The sequence below is a fragment of the Corvus cornix genome, chromosome 20 (genome assembly GCF_000738735.6).
Source record: "Corvus cornix cornix isolate S_Up_H32 chromosome 20, ASM73873v5, whole genome shotgun sequence".
NCBI lineage: Eukaryota > Metazoa > Chordata > Aves > Passeriformes > Corvidae > Corvus > Corvus cornix.
Window position 1 is genome coordinate 7,580,912 of NC_046349.1, and position 20,362 is coordinate 7,601,273.

General features: G+C 61.0%; 2 protein-coding genes across 2 annotated transcripts; both read right to left on the reverse strand.

Moving 5' to 3' along the window:
• Window positions 1-655: 655 nt before the first annotated feature.
• On the reverse strand, window positions 656-10,085 carry ANGPT4 (angiopoietin 4). Its single transcript, XM_039563469.1, has 9 exons — window positions 9,457-10,085; window positions 5,157-5,312; window positions 4,810-4,931; window positions 4,267-4,499; window positions 3,664-3,779; window positions 3,132-3,233; window positions 2,887-3,053; window positions 1,963-2,093; window positions 656-1,876 (listed from the first exon to the last, which is right to left on the reverse strand). Exons 1-9 carry the CDS (start codon window positions 9,772-9,774, stop codon window positions 1,716-1,718), a joined length of 1,506 nt encoding a protein of 501 aa, XP_039419403.1. The 5' UTR covers window positions 9,775-10,085; the 3' UTR covers window positions 656-1,715.
• An 845-nt stretch (window positions 10,086-10,930) lies between these two features.
• RSPO4 (R-spondin 4) lies at window positions 10,931-20,147 on the reverse strand. The gene is made up of 5 exons (XM_039563471.1): window positions 19,174-20,147; window positions 15,934-16,122; window positions 15,518-15,661; window positions 15,242-15,427; window positions 10,931-12,274 (listed from the first exon to the last, which is right to left on the reverse strand). Exons 1-5 carry the CDS (start codon window positions 19,250-19,252, stop codon window positions 12,201-12,203), a joined length of 672 nt encoding a protein of 223 aa, XP_039419405.1. The 5' UTR covers window positions 19,253-20,147; the 3' UTR covers window positions 10,931-12,200.
• Window positions 20,148-20,362: the final 215 nt, after the last annotated feature.

Consider the following 20,362-nt stretch of genomic DNA (forward strand, 5'->3'; position numbering starts at 1 on the left):
GTCTAAATTTGCTTCTATGGCTAAGGAGAAGGGGAGGGCCCCCACCAGTCCCCAGCCAGGCAGTGGCTGAGCAGCCACATGTCCCTGAGGTGCTGCCAGTCCTTGGTGTGGCTCTGGTGTCCCATGTCCTGCATGAATGGGACCTGACATGGCCATCCAAAGCCCTGGGTGCTCATATGTGCATGCATGATCCTGTGCATGCAGGATGTGTGTGTCTGTGTGTCCATGCCCTCACGTGTTTGTGAGCAGTGTTTCGATGTGCACACACAGATGCACAGACAGCAGCCGTGTTCCTGAGGCAGAAGTCTCCATCTGACCCCTGCCCATGGGACTGCCAGCATGAAACCCTGGCACAGACGTGTTCAGATGTGCGTGTTCCCCCCCGGAATGCCCTCCCCCCCATCGCCTGTCCCCACTGGGGACAGCAGGACAGCGCCATGCTCCCTATCGCTTTCCCTGGCAGCTGCTTCCCGGTGGCTCCGGTTTCATGGGGAGTGCAGCTGAGCCCATCAGTTATTTCCAGAGAGGACGGACAGCCGGGGAAATGTCCATCACCCTCACCCTCTGTGCTGAGATTCCCCATGGGTGCCCCTTGTGCAGGCAGGAGGTGCAGGCAGGCAGCCAGGACAGAAGGAAAACCGGCAGCGCCGCCCCCTGTGTTTTCCATTTTTTAATTATTCCCCACTGATGAGCATCTTCTGGAAGCGCCAACAACGTCACGTGCTTTAATCAGTGTTAATTAGCGGGTGCCTCGGGACAGTGATGAGGGCAGGCAGCAGGAGCCCCCCCGCTGCTGCGTGCACAGCCGGTGTCGGTGCCAGCACCCACCACCTCCCGCCTCCCAGCCCCTTTAACCCCACAGCCCCCTCCCACCCACGACCCCCAGCCCCTTCCTGCCCATCCTGGGGCCCTGCCAGCCCCTGCCAGCACAGTGTCTGCTCCCAGCAAGTGCCGTCCAGAAATGGGCCACTGACCATCCCAGGACTGGTCCCCATGAGGGTCCCCAAGGACATCCCCTGCTGTTCCCGTCCTCTCTGAGGGCTGGAGAAACCCAGCTCCATCCCGTGAGGAGCAGTGCCTGTCCTGCCATACATGGGGACAGTGGCTCAGGCCATGCTTTGAAGGGGGCAGCCTGTGGCCCTCTGCATGGCTGTGTCTGGACAAAAGGGGAAGGAGGGATGCCACCAGCCCCCCCATGCTCATGAGGATTCCTGTCCCACCCCAGCCCCTCTAATCCTGCAGGAGAACAGGATGGTGGGGGATTTACAATATCCAAAACCAGTGAAAAGGCAAAGCCCCCATCATTTCTGGGGCCCCTCTGAATGCACATGGTCCCAGCGATTTTCAGAGCCCCATCACTGGGGGGGTCTTGGACCCTGTCCCCAAGACAAAACCCTGAGGCCCAGCAGAAATTCAGAGAGAGAAGCTGAGGCAGGATCAGGGGGTTTCCATATGCTGAGCCCACTTTGGCAGGTTTGGCTTTGTTCCCCTCCAGCTCCTGCAGCTCCAGCTCCTGCAGCGCCCTTCACCCCTGCCCACGGTTCCCCTCCAGCATGGCTGTGGTGACACTGCAGGCTTCTGGAAAATGGGATAAACAAGAGTGAAAAATATAACTCATGGCAAAAGTTCCCTGCAGCAGCTGGGGCATCTTAGCTGCCTCTAACCATCCCTCATCCCGGACTTCTCCCTCAGCGCTGGCACTGGCCACAGGCACGTTAGAAGCTGGTGGGTCGGATCATCATGCGGGTGCCCTTTAGGGAGTAGCTGGGCCCCTGGAAGTGGTGCCAGCGGATGCCATTGAGCTTGCGGATGTTGTTCCGGGCTGGGTAGTAGATGCCATTCAGGTTGGAGAGGCCACAGGCATCAAACCACCATCCTGTGGGAAGGGAACAGGGCGGGAGGGTGGCATCGCAGGCTGGCACCCACGGGTGCTATGTGGGGGTGTCCCCCTGCTCCACTCACCTCCCGAGAGCATCTGGGCGCACTTGCAGAGACAGTTGTCGTTGTCAGCGTCACGGGTGCTGAATTGGGTGCCCTGCAGTGCCAGGCCGCTCTGCTGCCCAGCCGTGCCACTGTAGTCCTGCAGCGACAGCCTGTGCCCAGCAGGAGCACAGCCACTGTCACTCCTGGCTGCCGGGGCAGATCACAGAGCCCTCAGCACTGCTCAGGGGCTGCCAGGAGCTGAACACAGCACAGAGGGATGCGGGCAGAGATCCTGCGGTTCCAGCTTGGCCTCCTGTCCTTGGTCCCCAAGGGTGGAGGTTGTGCTATGCTGGGGCAGAGAGGACCCCCCAAGTCTCCTCCCGTCCTCTTTCTGGGGGTCAGCTCAGTGCATGCATGGGATGGATGGTGCAGGGGATGTCTGGGGTCTGGTTCCACCTCCAGCCCATCAGTGAAGTCCCCCAGCTGCTGTCCACTCTCCTGCCCATGGCCAGGAGCACACGGTCATGGCAAGCTGGGCATCAGGAGTGCAGCATCCCTCCCTAGACGTGCACAGCCTGGGGATGCCCAACACCCCTGGGAATGTCTGGTGGCCACAGCTGCATCACCTCCCTTGCCCAAACAACAAGCCCCAGTGCGAGTGCCCAGGTTGCTGCCTGGGATAGGAACTCCCACTGGGATGGCAAATCCCACTGCCTTGATGCGATTTTATACATTAAAAATCTACTTCTCAGGAGCCCAGGGAGAGATGAAAGTGTCCCAGCAACGTGCCCAGCACCCGGCATCATAACTGTACCAGGACAACTCAGCAAAGCCTATGGTGATCCTGCACCTCCCTGGGGCACACATCCAGCCCTTGCCCCTGGCCACTGCTGCCCACAGGGCCTGGGGACAGTCAGAGATGGGGAGTGCTGGGTGGCCATCCCCACAGTGCCTCTCTCCTACCTGTAAAACTGCCGCTCACTCCCCAGCTGGAATTTCCTGTAGTGGGCATACACCTGGCTGCCCTCCCAGTCCTGCAGCTCGACCCTCAGGGCGTAGGGCACCCGGCTTGTCAGCAGGTGCACGGCCTCGTTCCCCAGCCAGTATTCCCCTGCCACGTCCCCGAAGCCCTGTGGAGCAGCAGGGTGGGTGACTTCAAGGTGCCTGGGGTGCCCCCAGGGTGTCCCCCTCCCTGGTCAGGCACACACCTGCTTGTACTCCCTCCAGCTCCTCTGGAAGCTGAGGCTGCCGTTGGCACGAATCTGGATGATGGTCCAGCCCCCTCGATCCGTCTCCATGTCACAGTACACCTGCAAGGGGAGTGAGGGACAGGCTGGGGGTGCCTTGGAGTGGGCGGCCAGGTGCATCCCTGCCAGGCTGGGCAGCTCAGCGCGGGTGCTCTATGGGTACTGGGGCTGGCTGAGGGGCTGGTGAGGGTGTGCCGTGCCCAGTGCCTGGTTGGGGGGAGGTCTCTCCTCCCTCCATGGCTGTGGGCAGGGGCTGGAGTCTGGTGCTCATAGGTCAGGGTGCCTTTAAAATCAGTTTTATACCCTCATTTGGAAGGCCGTGCTTTCACCCCACGGATGCTGTCTTTGCCCCTGTGCAGCCCCCAAGGCTGGATGGGGTGGAGAAACTGCTCTGGGATGTGCCAGGCAACAGGGATCTGGTGTGGGGCTGGTGTGCACTGGGTGGGCAACACTCTGGGCTGCTGCAGGGAAGCCCTCTCTGGACTGTGCTCACCTTTTTGGGCTCGCTGAGGTTGGCAATGTGCAGGGTGTAGATGCCACTGGTGCGTATGCCCGCCCGGCGCACCTCGGCACAGTCCTGGAAATGCTGCTCCTGGCCAGGTGATATGGCTGTGGCAGAGAGGACAGTGAGAAGGCAGAAACCCTGATGACCCTGCAGCCCTGCCTGGTTTTGCTGCTCTTCCCTCTCCCTTTGGATGCCTTTGTGCTCACAGATTATTTTTTTCCTTCTGCGCCATCTCCGGAGGGCTGGGCAAGGCAGCTGTGCCACTGGGGCTGCTGCCAGCCTAGACCCAGGGGTTTGCCATGGCTGGGAATGGTATCAGGCTGTGGACCCACTCCCTGGGGCTCCAAGCTGCTCCTTGGTTGCAATGAGTGGATCATTTTCTAGTGGAAGGTGTTCCTGCCCATGGCAGGGTGTTGGAAAGAGATGAGCTTTAAGATCCCTTCCAACCCAAACCATTCTATGATTGAACGATTCTGTGATTTTTGAGGTGAAGTCACTCAAGCTGAGCCGACCACAGGGGCACCCTGACACCCTCCTGGAAGGATGAGGAGGTTTCCCACTGTCCCCACTCTGCCCGCACACACCGCTCACCTCTGCCCTGGGAGACGAGGTGCACCAGGCTCTGGACAGACTGGAGGAGCTGGAGCTGCTGGCGCTGGAGCAGGCTGGTGTTGGCACTGGCAGCCAGCAGCGTCCTTTCCATCTCCTCGATGGTGCCACTCTGCCGGCTCAGCAGCCGCTGCAGCTTCTCCTTCTCCAAGTGGGCCCCCGCCAGCTCCGCCTGCTGCTTCGTCTCCATCTCCAGCACCCGCACCTCCAGGATGCTGGGAGTGGGATGCAGTGGTGATGGGGTGGCAGAGTGGAGCCAGCTGCAGCTGCGGTGTCCCAGCGTGTCTGCAGGGACCCACTGCTGTCCCCATCCCCTGCTGCACCCCCTGAATTGTACCCTTACACCTGGGATGTGGCCAGCCAGGGGAACTCAAAGCCCAAGAAACCCTGCTGGGGTTATGCAGAGACCCCAGCCAGCACCTGGAGGGGTTCAAGCCCCCTCAAAGCGCAGTGTGAGGTGGGAGAGACCGGCCTCCTTGGGGGGTCCAAGGGCTGTGGGGGTCCCTGAGCTGCCCCAGCCCCTACTTGTTTCTGTTCTGCAGCTTGTGGATCTCGTTGGTCTGCAGCAGCAGCTGCTTCTCCAGCTTGGTGGTGGACAGGGAATTCTCCTGGAGCTGCATCTCAATGCGCCACGTCTGATTCAGCACCTGCCTCGGGAGCAGAGGGGAGTGTTGGCATCAGCAGCCAGAGCCACACACACCCCTGGTGTCACCGGGCTGGCCGGTCTCTGGCACACAGCCCTGGTACCTCTGCCACTGGGCATTAAACCCTGTGTCACCTCAGGGAATTGCTTTTATCTGCAGACAAATCATGCCATCCACCACGGTCTCAGGGTGGTGGGGATGTTGGGACACACAGGCCACGGGCCATACCTGGGCCTCCACATCAGTGAGCTTGCGGCTCTGCTCGGCGCTGCGGTTGAGGAGGGAGCTGCCGATCTCCAGCATGGTGGCGGTCTGGTTCTGCGCTGCCGTCTGCCGCAGCTCCGCCATCTCCGGCTTCATGCTGCTCTGGATGTAGCTCTCCAGCTGTGCAGGGAAGTGGGGATGCAGTGGGTCATTTGGGCACCTCTCTGGTGTCTCAGCATCCCAGCTGAGCCTGGCACCACTGGGCACAGCCTCCAGGCACAGCCCTGTGTCTCTGCATAGCTCGACCCACCTCAGGGCCCTTAGAATCTTATCAGAGGACAGAGCAAGATGAGCTGCTGCAGGGGAGGCTCCTCAGGCACCGGCTGCCAAGTTTCCTGGGCTGTGGTACCAGCTGGGGCCTGGCACGGGTTTCTGTATGCCCAGGTGTGCTGGTGAGCTGGGTGCTGAGCAGCCAGGCAGCGAGTGGCTGGCATTGGCATTGGCATCAGCACTGACATCAGCATCAGCTGCCAGCCCCCAACCACTGGTTTCGCAGGGCTGAGGATATGGAGGGTGAGGGGACACCATCAGCCAGGGAAGGTGGGTGTCCGGCACCCGGTGCTGCCCCACCATGTGGAAGTACTCGGGGCTGGGAAGGAGCTGGCTGCTGCCACAGCTCGGACACAGCTGAGATGACGCTTCCGCTTTCCCAGCCCGCGGGGGAGCCGCCTTTCCCAAAGGCTTTGCTATTTCTGGCAGCCCTGCCATGAGGTTCCCATTCAGCCCCTCCCCAGGGTGATGGCCTCGGTGGGGGCACGGTCCCTCGGCGGGGGCCACGGGGAGCGGAAGGGGCCGCGCTGCCGCCCACGCTGGGAAAGCAGCCCCTGAGAGCAGGAGGGACGGGGGCTGCCCAGCTCCCTGCACCCCACAGATCCTGCTGTCCTGCAATGCCCAGATCCCACTCCCTGCCTGAGCTCCCCAGTGCTGCAGGCAGAGCCCCACATCCCCCTGCATCTTGCGGGGTTGTGGACCAGAACCAGCAGGGCTGGGATGCTGCTCTCTGGGCGGTGTGGAAAGCAGGCAGTGGTGACGGGATGTTCTGCACCATGGTGGGAATGCCGTGGTGCTGGGATGCTCGGCACTGTGTCGGGCGGGCAGCAGTGCTGGGATGTTTGTTTGATGATCATGATGGGCAGCAGTACCAGGGTGTTCAGCACCATGGCAGGCAGCAGCATTGGGATACTCAGTGTGGGAGTGGGGCCGGCAGCGGGCCAGGGCACAGGGCTCTGCACTTGTTTGGCATGATGAAATCCCACTGTTCCCTCCTCCCTGGCATCAGGCAATGGCAAAACCATCACCCCACTGTCAGCACCCATGTGGGGCAGGAGGGTCTCGGGGTGGGAAGGTCCCAGGGCTGACCATCCCAGCCAGCATTGCCTGCACCCCCTTCCCTGGGGATTTTCCCTCGCAGGAACATGCTCTCAGGGAGGAAGCGGGGAGAGGTCGGAGAGCCATGTCTGGAAAACATTTCCCCGAGCTGAGGGATTGCTGGAGAGTTTCCCTTTAACCACGTCGTTAATCTTGTTGCTTCACAGGGCTTGGGGAGGCCTTTTCTCCCTCTCAGTCTTGCTTTTCGCTTTTTTTTTTTTAAATAAACATATCTGTGAGCCGAGGGCAGAACATACCCACGGAAAAGGTCAGGCTGGCACGAGGAAGGCTGAGAGCTCTGGAGACGGAGCCCTGGATCCTGGCTCCAGCAGCTCCCTGGGAGCTGGAGAGGGGCACAGTGTCCCCAGCCATGGGTGGCATAGGGGACACAAGTGGGACAGGCTGTGCCAAGGACAGGGAATCCTTGATCCCCCCTCCTTCATCTCATGGGTGCTGATGTGAGCTGGGCTCTCCTGAGCTCAGAGACTCATTTCTCCACCGTAAGTGCAGAGCTGGTGGGAAAGCTGTGGTGCAGTTTTGGTCACCCCAAAACATCACCGTGGAGCAGGAGGAAACTCAGCCACTTGCTGTCCCCATGCTGGGATCCCATTGCCCACACCTGTATCATCCTGTACTGCCTTCTTGCAGCCACATCCCTCCCCTGTCCCAGTTCCTATCCTGGCCTGGCATTTCTAAACATTCCACAAGCACTGGCTGGGGGATCCTTGAGCTACACATAGGTGAAAACCCACACCCCTGCACCCATCCCAGGGTGAGCAGCACCAGCCCCTGTGCCTCAGGCACCTCAGAGCTGCCAAACTGCCACTGAAGATCCCCTCCAACCCCATGTCCCCCCCTAGACCCAGCGGCACAATCAAATGTTTGTGTTTGAACTGAAATTAATTCCTCCTGAGACAGGAGCAGCCAAAGTGTCCTTGTGTGCTGGGTCCTTGCCATGTCCCAAGCAAGGGGTGCTGAGTGGACCAGCTCCCCAGTGCCGTGGGTGGGGGTCCTGGAGGAAGCTGGTGCTGGAGATGCCTGAGGGGGCCTGGGGAGCCCTGTTGGGTACCAGGAGATCTCCCAATTTCTTAGCACGCTCCAGGGCTCCCCATGCCAGGGCAGAGCAGACGGGGATGCAACATTGTTTACGACCTGTTCCTGAACCCAATGCCTCATTTGAGCCCTCGCTTGTTTGTTCAGGGCTGGAGTCTGACCAAAACAAGCGTTCTTGGGCAGCTCTGCTGAAATTTGGGAAGCTGAGGAACAACAGCAAAAATCATAGCTTCAAGCTGCCTCTGAAAGGAGAGAGCCATGCTGCAGGATGGGGTGGGATTGTTGTGATGGGATGGATGGATAGAACAGGATGGGGATGGGGATGGGGTACTGGCTGCTCAGTGCTTCACTGCCTTGTGCCCCTTGTGCCTCTGGTGAGGGGCATTGGTGCCCACAGCTGTCCAGATGTGCAGTCCCACTTTGCCTGTGGCTGAGTGCTCTGGACAGGGCCATGTGCACCCGTGGTGGGACCCCAGTCCCCTGCCTTGCTTGGCCGTACAAAGGCTGCCCTCATCCCGAGGGAAGCTCAGAGCTGGCCTGGGCACACAGGGCACAAAGACACCAGAGCACAGGGACACCAAGGCAGAGAGCTGAGGGCACAGGGACCTCAGGATGGTGTGCACCCAGCAGGTCCACAGTGATGGAGATTCAGTGCCACCAGCCAGGTTGTCATTGGCCCTGCTGACCCTTCTGCAACACCCTGGGCTGGCTTCCAGCAGAGCCACAGTTCAGCGTTTTCCCAGCTCCTGAGGAATTTGTTCTCTAGGATGGCTGAGGGGACAAGGAACAACGTCCTGCACGTCCCTGCTGCCTGCACTGTCCCCCACAGCCAGGGTGGCTACCCAAGCAGTGTGGCTGGCACAGACCATCCCCAGGACCCCCACTCAGTGTGTTGGCCCCCTCCCAGTCCCTGAGGGCTGTGGGGGCTCGGCACAGGGACATCACCCAGGAAATGGGAGTGCACAGGCACACAGGTCCCATTGCAGCCTGGCGAGACACCACAGGACATGCATGTGGCTCTGCTGGGTCAGTGACAGCTGGGGACAAGCTGCTTCCCCTCTTATCAGCACAGGTACCCAGTGTTCCTGGCACGGCCCCCCAGGGATGTGTCCCCTGGGACGAGCTATTCCTGGGTCTGACGAAGGCAGCTGCAGTCAGCTGGTGGGGGCTCCAGGAAGGAAATGCTGCTTCCTGCCTCAGGCATTGGGGACGGGGCGAGCCAGTGGGGGGCTGGGGTGGCAACCGTGTGGGTATACAGCCCCACTGGTGTGGCACCCCACTGCCCCCACCCTGCACCACCCACAGGCCACCCAGGAGCCATGGGTCCCACACACAGTCTCACCAAGTGCTGGGAGATATTCCAGAGCCTGTAAGAGGGAAAATGATGAAGCTGGAGAGATTTTGGTGGCCCCTGCCCTCGGGACCCTTGCCCTGCCACTGGCCAAACCCCTTCCCAGTATCCTCGCCCAGAACCTGGAATGCTGATCCCCAAGGGATGCTTGGCATGGCTAACACAGCCAGGACCACGAGGAGCCCTATGGCAGTGATGGGCAGGGAATACAGCCTCAGTGGGAAGTGATCTGGGTGAGTGATCTGCAGCACCCATGAGCTGCAGCACCTGCAGAACCCTCAGCACACATCCCCTCCATACAGACAGTGCCTGATGCCAGCTGCACCCCTGCAGGGAAAAGCTGACCTGGATGCTCAGGTGGGCACAGGCCCCAGTGCCCACAGCTGTTCCACAGGGATGCTGCATGCGTGGGTGCTGGACACAGATCCCTGGCCACAGCCCCCGCTGCCTGTCCCCCCACACACCCCACACCCCACACACCCCACACCCTACCTTCAGCAGCCACTGGGTGCTGTTCTCCAGGATCCTCTCGAGGTGCCGCAAGCGCTGGACAGCCCCGTGCCCGGCGGTGCCGGCCGGCGAGTCCCGCTGGAGCAGCACGCTGGCCGGGCCGGGGACAGGAGCGGGGGCGGCCGGGCAGGGCAGCGGGTCGGCCTCGGGCAGCACGAAGGTGTAGCTGCAGCGGCCGTGCTGCACGCGGTGGTAGCGCCGGCGGCCGCCGCCCTCCAGCGCCCGGCGCTGGGCTCCGGCAGCGCACAGAGCCGTCGTGGCACAGGTCAGGGCCACGAGGCCGAGGCTGAGCGCCCGCATGGCGCGGGGGTCCCCGCGGGACCGGGATGCCACGGCGGGGGATGCGCCGGCAGCTTGCTCCGTGCAGGGATGGGTCAGTGGGCGCTCGCCGCCGCGTCCAAGCGCGGCGATTTCGGCATTTCCTCCCTCTGAGCCGGCGCTGGCCGCCCCGGCCTTTTATCGCCAGCCCTCGCAGGGGGAGAGGAGAGGAAAAAAAAAAAAAAAAGAAAAACAAAGGAAAAAATCTGTTTAAAAACAATACTTCTATCTTTTTTCTTTCCTCTGAGTCCACTGCGGGGAGATCAAGTTTCACACGTGATCTATAAATGTCTCACACACACTCGCACACACTCGCACACGCAGCCCCGTCCCTCCCCCGGCCGTTCTCTGCACAACTCACTGCACCTCCCGGGATGGGCAGCACCACGGCAGCACCGAGCCCTCCCACCCTCCAGCCCTGCACCCTGCGAGTCCCCCCGATCAGCACCCGCTGGGACTCACCACATGCAGGCACCCCCATCCCAGGCAGCACAGCTCCCTCCCCGAGTCTCAGCTATTTATAATGCCAGCGGGAGCCAGGCCTGGATTTCACTGCTCTGGCCATGGGATGAGCCCATGGGGACCAGGAGTGGGGCTGGGTCCCAGGCAGAGCTTGGCAGGACACAGCCAGACTGTGTGTGGGGCTTGGCGTGCCCAGATCCCAGGCCAGGGGTCTGCCGGGGGCTGTTGGGCAGATCTGGGGAACACCACATCTGCCAGGCCATGTACTGGGATAGGATCTGGGCTGTGTCCCCCAGGAGGAGACAATCCCAGTGGTGAGGACAGGCTGCCAAGGGGATTCCCAAGCATTTCAGCAGAGGGGGATTTTCTCCGCCAGCCAGAAAAACCCCCTGGTGATTCCCAATCCCTGTGGAATGGCAATCCCAGTGTCACACTTGTCGCTTGCTCCAGTGCTCGCTCGGGCGAGTGATGCTGGTGGTACTTTAAACAAAAGCTTGAAATAAAATCTTTCCCCAGTGCCCCAGTGCTGGGGGGCCAGGGCAGGGTGTCCCCCCACAGGGACCCAAGCTGCAGAGCTGGGGAATGCGGATTACGCCGTGGCTACAGCCAGCATCCCAGTCCGGGATCTCCGGCAGCAGCTCATGGGAATGGGGAAAACAGGGACGCAGGAGCGATGCCGGGGGTTTAATCCGTTTATTTGTCATGAAGCGAACGGAGGAGCTGCTCCGGCAGCTTTGTGCCGGTTCTGGGGCTGGCTCGATGCTGACACCCAGCGCTCCCGTCCTGAAGGGTCTGTGCAGCCCCCGCAGCCCCGACACAACGCGGCCAGCCCTGGCCTCTCCCTGCTCACGCTCAGGGCAGGGACGGGGAGTTCCGACCCCGGCAAACCCCGAATGCAGAGCTGTCTGCGGCTGGGACAGCGATTTAAGCACACACGTGGTATATATACACCAATGCAGCCCGCTGTGCCTATGGACATATACAGCGTGGCAGGGAGGGACAGACTGGCACGCCTGGACTCAGCACCCCGCGGTCACACACCCGGTGATGGCTGGGAGGGGGTTACAGCGCTGCTTCCAACACATCCCGGTTTGGGGATGCAGGAGGCAGCAGCATGCCCCGCCCGCGCTGGCACTTGCACTGTGTGTGTCCCTGTCCTAGACCGAATACAGCCGTTGTCACCACAAATTCCTGTGCCCATATCCAGCTGGGAGAGAAGCTCTTTGAGCCTCTCTGTGAGTCTAAAGACGGCAGGATTTGGCCCATGAGGATGCTGAGTGCTGGGCTGGCATAGTTCCCAGAAGGGTTCCCAGTTTGGGGGTCCAGCTGCCCCAGGACAGTGGGATTTGGCCCTTGGTTGTGCTTGTGTGGATGCTGAGCATGAGGCTGGGCTGCTGTGAGCAATGGCGTGGTCCCCAGTGGGGTCCCAACCCTGGGAGTCTTGCTGCTTCCCATGCCTGTGGCTGAGGATGGGGAACACTATCCAGCACCTGGAGCAGCTCAGTGGTGCACTGTGTCCCCCAGCACACCCATAAAATCAGGACCCTGTGAAGCCAGGGCAGCTCCCAGCCCTGGGGGACGGTATCCAGGCAGGCATCAGCTTCATTAGCAGGATCCAGCCCCTGGTCTAACCCCATCCCACCCGTCTGGAGGAAGGGAAGGGATGGAGCAGGCTAGGGGAGAGAGAAGACCAGAGGAATAAAGGAGCCACCCCCTCCCCAAGCCCTAGGGCTTTGCTTTGGACATTGCAAATTAGATTTTCTGAAAAGGAAATGTTTTACAGGCCATAAATCGTCTCAAAAGAAAAGGGGGATGGGGCGGCAGAGAAAATTGTGCAATTTTTTTTTTTTATGGATGGAAAAACAGGGGTAATATGGCTGGAGCACTGTGGCAGGAGCTGGCTGGGAGCTCCTGCCACAGTGCTCCAGCTCCCGTGCTGGTGCCTGCTAGGTGCCCGTGTGCCGTTCTGTCTTCGGCTTCTTCTGTCGCTTTTTGCCTTTATTTTTGGGTTCGATTTTCTCTGCAACAAAAAAAGGAGGAGAAAAGGAGGGCTCGCTCATTGTCCAGGCAACATGATCCGACCTGAGCCCCATCCATGGCGTGCTGATCCCACATTCTCCCTCAGGATGTCAGTGCTGGACCCAGTTTCTCATTTTCGGGACCCCAGAGCCTTCTCCTGGTCTTGAAACAGCAGCGAGGGGCTGTGGAGGGGTCTGGGTGTGCTGGTGGCACAGGCAGAGGACACTGGTGTGTTGTCTCCACATCTCCCGTGGCTGGACTCTAAATCCTGGTACCCCAAGATCCCTAGGAATGGGCTGGGCAGCTCAACCAAAGCGGGAGCTGCCCGGAGAAACCCCAGCTTCTCTCTGAACAAGGACTGTGGATGTCAGAGAGGGACAGCAGCTGCACCAACACCCCAAAGCCACGGCACAGCCACGCTCAGCTCTGCCATGGTGCGGGAATGCGCCTCCCTTCTCTCTGGAGACGAAGGTGGGCAGGTGCTGCCACCACCACAGGACCCAGACAGCCCCTGAGAGCATTTGGGCATTTGGGGTGCATCCATGCATTGGTGCTAAAGCTCTCCCTGTGGATACCCTCCGCATGTGGATGGTCCCCATGCCAGTGGCACAGCTAATGTGCTGGTGGAGCCTGGATGCATCCCAGGTCAACCCACTGTCAGCTTTCCAGGGTCAGGCTGTTGGGACTCAAATTGTTGCTCATCCTGAGAAGCTGCCACACACCCTCCAGCTGGCCGAGGTGTTGGTGCTGAGACGCCAAGAAACAGGGATTCAGGATAAACCCTGCTGTGCCATGGACTCCAGTGGGAAGGGGAGTCCATGCTAAGGATCAGAATGGTAGCCCCAAAACCAGGGCAGCTTTGTCTGTCCTTGACCCTCTGTGCCCACTCCAATTAGAGTCACATGGGTGGGGGGTTCAGTGGTGTGAAGGACACAAGGGACCACGACTGTCCCTGGTGCTGCGTGTGCCAGCACTGTTGTCCCCAACCCTTTCCGAGGGCTCCAGTTCTTGTCCTGCCTGGCTGTTTCTCGGCTCTGATCTCCCAGACAGTTGCCACCCACAAAGGAGAGGGCACGGCACGCACGCCAAGCGTCTGGAGAGCGGGACAGACACCCAAGGCAGATTTACAGCAGTGCGAGGGGTTTGTGCCATGGCCAAGCGTGGTGGCTTTTCCCTTCCAGCCGCCTGGATGGCTCAGAAGTGGTGGCACAAATCTCTCATCACACGGTCGGGTCCGGCTGCCTGCCCTGGCTTGCCTGGGCTTGGGGTGTCTTGGATGCATCAAGTGAACTCCTCGTCCTCCTTCAGCATCTGGATCCCATAACCCAGCACTTGGCCAGGCGGGCAGGAGCCTGGGAGCGAGGGCAGACGCACGCTCTGCTGTGGCAGGGATGCCGAACAGCCTGCCCAGGAGTGGGAGACATGGAGGGGCTGCTCTCTCCTGCAGGGGCTGCTTGGGGGGCACTCACGGGATTCCTTCTGCTGGACAGGGGACGGGCCTGTCTCTGAAGCTGTTCCCAGACAGCAGCCTCAAGAGTAGAGTCCTGCCAACCCCTGAGCCCATCACCATAGCCCCAGGGCTTCCAACTTGCAGGAGGAGAAGCACAGGCAGAGGCAGGAGGCCAAGCACTTTTCTGGGGGGCCTTCCCAGTCACCTCACAAGATGAGGTGCCCCTGAAACACTGGCACAGCAGTCCCTGCCAGTGGGACCCGCTGGGCAGGGCTGGGCATGGGCACGGTGCTGCAGAACTCAGTGCTCCAGAGCAGCCTGTCCTCCCACACTAAATTTCTTGCATCAAACTGTCACCAGCTCTGCGGGTCTGGAGCTGGCACAGAGCAGAAGGGAGGGGAACATTCTCAAAATCGATGCCACCTGGCACCCCAAAGATGTGAGTTGGGACCTGGGTGGAGAAGGGAATCAGCTCCTCTGCCCTGTCAGCGGGAAAATATTACTTATGATTGATGGTGCTGTGATGAAGCCTCTCTCCTGGCTCCGTGGCCCTCGCCCAGCACGCACGTCCTCTGCTGCTGCCCCCCTTCTTCATCCTTTTTTTCTCCACCCTCACAGTCCTGTCCTCTCTGATCCCCGCCACGCTGGCGGTGCCGGCCAGCTCATCCCACAGCATGGAGTGATCCCGCAGCTCCGAACCGCAACCCTCGGTGGCTCAGATCTGCTGCCAGGCACTACAGATCGGTATCTCATGCATCCCCCTTTCTGCCAGTTATTAAGTGGAGATTTATTAGGGTAGCTTCAGTCCAGATGCCTGCATCCAAAAATGACATCAGCCACGTCCTGGTTCCCATTGCCAGCCCTGCACCCGTGCACGCACCGCCTGGACAGACCCTGCAGCATGTCTGGCGTGTGAAAGGTGGGGGGATCCCTGAGCCAGGAAGCCCCCAGCCTGGGGACGAGGTGGGGAGAAGTGCAGGAGCACGAGTGAACATCTGGCTGGATGAGCCATGGAGGGGGACTCTGCCCTGGAGTGTCTCTCAAAACTTTGGCCATCAGAAATCCCCTGGGTGATGCCCTCCTGCTCCATGAGCGATCCAGCTTTTGGGGAGCTCAGAGGTTTTTGCAAGAACCTCCCCTGTGTGTGTGTCTCAATCCTCCTTACTCACAGCTGCGGTGCAGAAAGCCTCCCTTCACGTCGTAGCAGGATGGGAGCTGGAGCTCGGCAGCCTCATCCCACCACGGCGGTTCATGCTAGTGCCCAGCCCAGCCCAGAATGGAAGGGGACACTGGCTCGTCCCAGGCAGTCTCGGGGACTGCCAGGTGGGAGCAGCCAGCCCTAGGGCTGCTCAGCACATGTGCCTGAGCTTTACCCACAATTTCAAAATGCTTGGGAGATGACAGCACGGCTCGCCGGCCATTGCTAAACCCCTGCTGCCACCGTCCTCCTGCAGCGACCCTCGGGCTCACTTTGGAGGGACGCGAAGCTGTCCCCAGCCTCGGTGGCGCGGTGCTCACCTCCCGGGCAGTGCTTCTTCATGCGGCACCTCCTGGTCTCCAGCAGCGCGGGGCAGGCAGTCCCCTCCTCCCGGGCAGCCTCCGGCACCTCCCGTACCCGCGTCTCCACTCCCCACTTGCAGCCGCAGGTCCGGCTCTCGTGGGTGCAGGCACTCCACTCGCTCCACGGCCCCGGCTCGCACGTCTCTGCGGGGACAGGGGAAGAACGGATTGGTGACCCCTCGGCATCAGGCACGTCCCCAGGGGCGGCGGGCACGGGGTGCGGGTGCTGCTTACCTTGGCACTCGCGGGTGCCGGGCTGTGCCGCAGTGCCGGAGGGGCACTGCCGGAAACACTGGCCCTTGTACAAGTAAAACTTGTCCTTGCACTTCATGCAGAAGTCTCTGCTGAAGCAGCTCTCGCAGCTGGGCGACCTGCACTCTGCCAGGAGGGACGGCCGGTCAGCGGGACAGCCCGGGGCACCCCCGGCACCCACCGGGGACCCAAAACCTGCGGGCTCCAGGCTGCAGCTCTGGGCAAGGGAAAAAGGGGACGAAGCCCCCCCAGCCCGGCCGCCCTTGGATGCAGTGCCACCAGGGATGCTGTGGGAAATGAAGCCATCGCCCTTCCCACAGCACTGGGACCCGCAGGGTGGCGAGGGGAGCAGGGGGCACGAGAAGGAGCAGGGGGACCCCGGCTGGCGCGGGACGTACTTGTGCATCTGTTGACCTCCAGACCCCGCACACCAAAGTAGCCTGGGGGACAAGTGTGGACGCACATCCCGTACTGGCGGATGCCGTCCCTCCAGATAAGCAGGAAGAGCCGGTGGTGGCAGGTGATGCAGCCGTTGTCCTCAGAGCACAGGACGCAGCCTGTGCAGTTTTCCAGCAGGCCGGCACTCGCTGCGGGGACAAATGGAGGAGAGGGGCTGTGGCACAGGTGCCGAGGTGGGTCCCAGCCCCGTGGCAGCCCCTCTCTGACACACCAGGGTGACGGCACTGTCCTGTCTCCCTGCAAATACCACCCCACCTCCCTCCGCTCCTCAAATCCCCACTTCTGCCCACACTGGCAGCTTGGGGACACATGGAGCCATCGCTCCCAGCTGATGGTTTCCATCACTCCACAAAATCCACATTGAGGGTTTGCCCCATGCCCAGCACTGCCCGTGGGTGACAGCCTGAGCCACACCCCAAGCTAGCCTTGCCCATCCCATGGGAAGTAGAACAACCGCTGGGTCAGCGGGTAGAAATATGCTCTGACCTGGATTAATCAGTTGATGCCTGTTAAGTGTCAGAGGACAAAGAGCATTTTGGATGCACTCAAGAGGCGCTGAGATAAGCATCTGTCTGTTTGCTCAAGAGCCTCTGCTGCCTCCCTGGCTGCCTGTGCCGTACTCCCAGACTGTGGGAGTGTGACTGACCCCGAGGTCGGCTCTGTTCCCAGGGACAAGGACAGGGTGCCAACATCCACCAGCCCTGAGAGACATCGCCAACAGCTCCTGCTTCCTGAGCCCACACAAAGCAGCCTGGAGGGATGCTCCTGGCACAGAGGCACTTTGGGAGCTGGGGAGCTGAGCATCGAGCTCTGGGGGCTACACACACCCTGTGTCTTTCTGCAACCACAGGATGGCTGGGCATCACAAAAGGGGCCACTGAACTCCTGCATGCAGGCATCCAATGCCTTCACCATGCCCCTGTGCTGGGAATTGTTTGCTTGGCTCTGGCACCACGGGCTGAGTAGCAGTGACAGTGCAGAAGTCCCGGTACAGCATGCTTAGGACCTGGGCTCTATAGCATCATAAAATCACAGAATGGTTTTGGATGGAAGAGATCTTCAAGATCATCTCAAACCCCCTGCCATGGGCAGGGACACCTTCCACTAGACAAGGTTGCTACAAGCCCCATCCACCTGTTGGGTGCTGCCTGGCACGGACATAGACTCAGCTCTGGGAGCAATGCCTGGCACTGGTCCCTCTGGCCCCAGGAGTTGCATCAGAAGGGTCCCACGGCTGTGGGGCTGGGGCAGAGGTGCTGGGGAAGCCAGGGAGATGCTGGCAGAGGATTCTGTCAGATGATGATGGTGGGCAGTGCCTCACAGCCCTGTGCGCTGGTCCCTGGCACAAGCCAGTCCATGATGCTGCGGTGACATGCAGTTGTCCCCAAGCTGGCTCATCCCAGTCCCTTCTCAGGGGCACACTGTCTGGGACGGCAGCACTGCCAGGAGCCTTCATTAGAGCTGCCTCTGCTGGGAGAGCTAACGAAGCACCTTGGATCCATTAAGTTGTTATGGTCTCCGTTACATATTTACCAAATGCTGACAACATTTGTGTTCCTGGCTGCAGCTGGAGCGGCTTCCCTGGAGACCCGTAGATTTACGAGCCTCTTTCCCTTCCCTAATTCTTTTTGATACTTAGGGGGTTTTTTGCTGCTCTCCTTCCAACCCCAGCCAGGCTAGAGAAGGTGGGGACCCTTGGATGGACTCCGGGGGCTCCTTCCTCACACTGGTTTTGGAACTAATCCCATGGTATGGAGCTGGGAGAAGTGGGGTCGTGCTCCTCCACCCCATGGTGCTGCTGGCATGGCACACACATCTCTGCCACCGGGAGTGACACTGGGAGCCACTGCAGAGCACAACGGAATGTGGCTCATGCTGAAACCGTGGGATTGAGGATTAGGAACAAGTGGTGGGTTCTCCTCCTGCCAGCGGTGATGGCAGAGTGCAGGGCTGGGCTGGGCACTGGGCAGGGGGCACAGTGGGTACCTGAGATGTGCTGGATATGGGTGTGACATTCCCCATCTCTGCCCACCTTGCGCCCAGTCCTGCTGGAAACTGGGAGTCTCTGGAGCGCTGGACTGCCCAGATCAGAGCTCCCAGTGGCAGTAGAGAGGCAGTGGGGTGCTGCAGCATCTTTCGTGGCTCCTGGACCCTGTGCTGGACTTTCTGTGCTGGTTATCCCAGGGGATATAAGATGTCTGGGGTGTGAAGCCATGGCCAGACCCCCAGGTGTTGCCAAGACCGGAGGGCCTTGGAGCACTGCGCTATTCAGCATCAAGCACTGGTAGCTGGAGCCCCTCTTTGTGCTAGGCTGTTTCCTGTCAGGGGTGTTTTGGCCACCACCAGCCTGGCCACCCACATCATCACGCACACCTACTGCCTCCACATGCCTTTAACATGGAACAACTTCAAGGGAAGCTCTCTGGCCTCCAGCCCTGGGCGCCCTGGTCCTGGGAGGTCCTGCCCCTACCCTGGCACGTGTTGGCCCCAAAACCAAGGCATTCCTGGCACGGAGCTGATAACCAGCCCTGGCCCACTCCACACAGCCAGCTGGCACTGCCTGACACTGCCCAGCGAGGGGACCTGAGCCAGTGCCCAATGGAGGGGTCATGCGCCTCGGCACAGCCCTGGCACACCCTGCCCTTGCCCAGGCACTGAGCAGTGGCTCAGCTGGTGCCTCTTCCTGGGGAAAGGACAGGACAGGGGACAGGCAGTGCCTGCTGTGGCTCTGAGCATCCTTCCAGGAGGTTTTACTCCTAAGGCACTTTAGTGTGTTATTCAGAGAAAAAAAATATTGGAAAATCAGCCCATTTTGTGCTATCCCCACTGTGTCTGGCTCTGCTGGCATTTGCAGAGCTGGTCCCAATGCCAACCAGCATCCCTTGTCTTCTGCCAGCCCCGAAGCCAAAAGGCAGGGCTGGCACTGGGCAGGCAGTGCCATAGGGCTGCACTCTGCATCTTCCCGCACTGCCAAGCCAGCCCCGTGCCACACACCCAGAGGGGAACGCAGACAGTCCCCAAGGGGGCTCAAGGGGAAGGGTTGGGGGATGCTGGTTCCTGGCACCCTCCAGCCCTGGTTCACAACTTCTTCCCGCTCTGTGTAGGCAGGACAGGCAGCCTGGTGTCCCAAATCCACCCCGCAGTACTCGAGCGGGACAAGCCCACTGCACGCACCGTACCTTGCTTCTTCCACCGGTTCTGCGCGAGCATTTCCATGGAGCTGATGAATAACAGCAACATGAATATTATCCACTGCATCTGGGCAGGAGTGATGTCGGGCAGGGAAAGAATCAAATCATCCAAGCGGCTGGCGGGCTCGGCTCCTGCCAGAGCCCGTGAGGGGTGTTGGGAGGGCGACGAGCGGCTCCGGGCTCACACCATCCCAACCCGAGCTTCGGGCACACAGCCACACTTCAGGGCAGCATGAGCCAGTGACACTGGGGCAGGCTGGGGCTGTCAGGCCCGGGGAGTGCTCATGGTGGTGGGGAAGTGGCGTCTGCTCCGGAGAGCTCTGCCTTTATAGTCAGTGTCAGCCCCCTCTCCTCACCCTCCCCTTCAAAATAATAATAATCCTAAAAAAAAAATAAAAAATCCCCCAGCAGCAACAAAGCGACTGGCAAACGCCCTGGCTGGATCCCCCCGGAGCACTCCAGCCACCACCTCGGCTGGGAACCGTCCCGCCGTCCCGCCGCGGTCCGACTGTCCCGCTGCCATCCCAGCGCCGGGGTCACAGCGAAGCCCCCTGCGATTTTGGGGGGGGTGGAGCCAGGCGAGTGACGCTGCCTGCGCCGGCCCCCCCGGCTCAGCCCCCCCGGCTCAGCCCCCCGCTTCCAGCACCGGCAGGGCTGGGGGGGCCAGTGACAGCCCCCGGGGAGGGCTGAGCCCCCCGGTCGCCGGGAGCCGTGGTGGGTCTCCGGCAGCTCCGGCGGCGGCTGTGGGTCTGCCCGGCTGTCCTCAGGATTGCAGCTGACTCGGATTTTCCGAGCGCTTCTTAGCTCACCTCCCTCCGAGCTGCGGGAGCGGAGCGGAGCCGAGCCGTGCCAAGCCGTGCCAAGATGCGCCAAGTCAAGACGAGTTCACTGAGCGGTTCCGGGCTCTCACGCGGCTGTCCACACCCTTTGTCCCACGCTGTGCTCCCCAAAACCCACCCTGAGAGCTGTGCCTGCGTGGGATGCAGGGCAGGAGGGGGACACCTCACTCGCCAGGCACCCGAGGTGACCCAGAGGCGCAGGTCCCCATCCTGGAAGCCCCACGTGCCTGTCCCATCGTGCCAACCCTGTGCCAGGAGCTGTACCCTGGAACAGCCTGGTGACCTCCCAGCCAGGGCTCCAGGGCCACTGGCCACCAGTGACAGCCCCAGTGACAATG

Coding starts and splice junctions, on each gene's coding strand:
- ANGPT4 (XM_039563469.1), bottom strand. CDS start 9,774: ATGCGGGCGCTCAGCCTCGGCCTCGTGGCCCTGACCTGTGCCACGACG. Junction 4,932..5,156: donor TCACTGATGTGGAGGCCCAG/GTATGGCCCGTG, acceptor CTCCCGAGGCAG/GTGCTGAATCAGACGTGGCG. Junction 3,054..3,131: donor GCTGGAGGGAGTACAAGCAG/GTGTGTGCCTGA, acceptor GCTGCTCCACAG/GGCTTCGGGGACGTGGCAGG.
- RSPO4 (XM_039563471.1), bottom strand. CDS start 19,252: ATGCAGTGGATAATATTCATGTTGCTGTTATTCATCAGCTCCATGGAA. Junction 15,662..15,933: donor GGAGGTCAACAGATGCACAA/GTACGTCCCGCG, acceptor CCCTCCTGGCAG/AGTGCAGGTCGCCCAGCTGC. Junction 15,428..15,517: donor CGGCACCCGCGAGTGCCAAG/GTAAGCAGCACC, acceptor CTGTCCCCGCAG/AGACGTGCGAGCCGGGGCCG.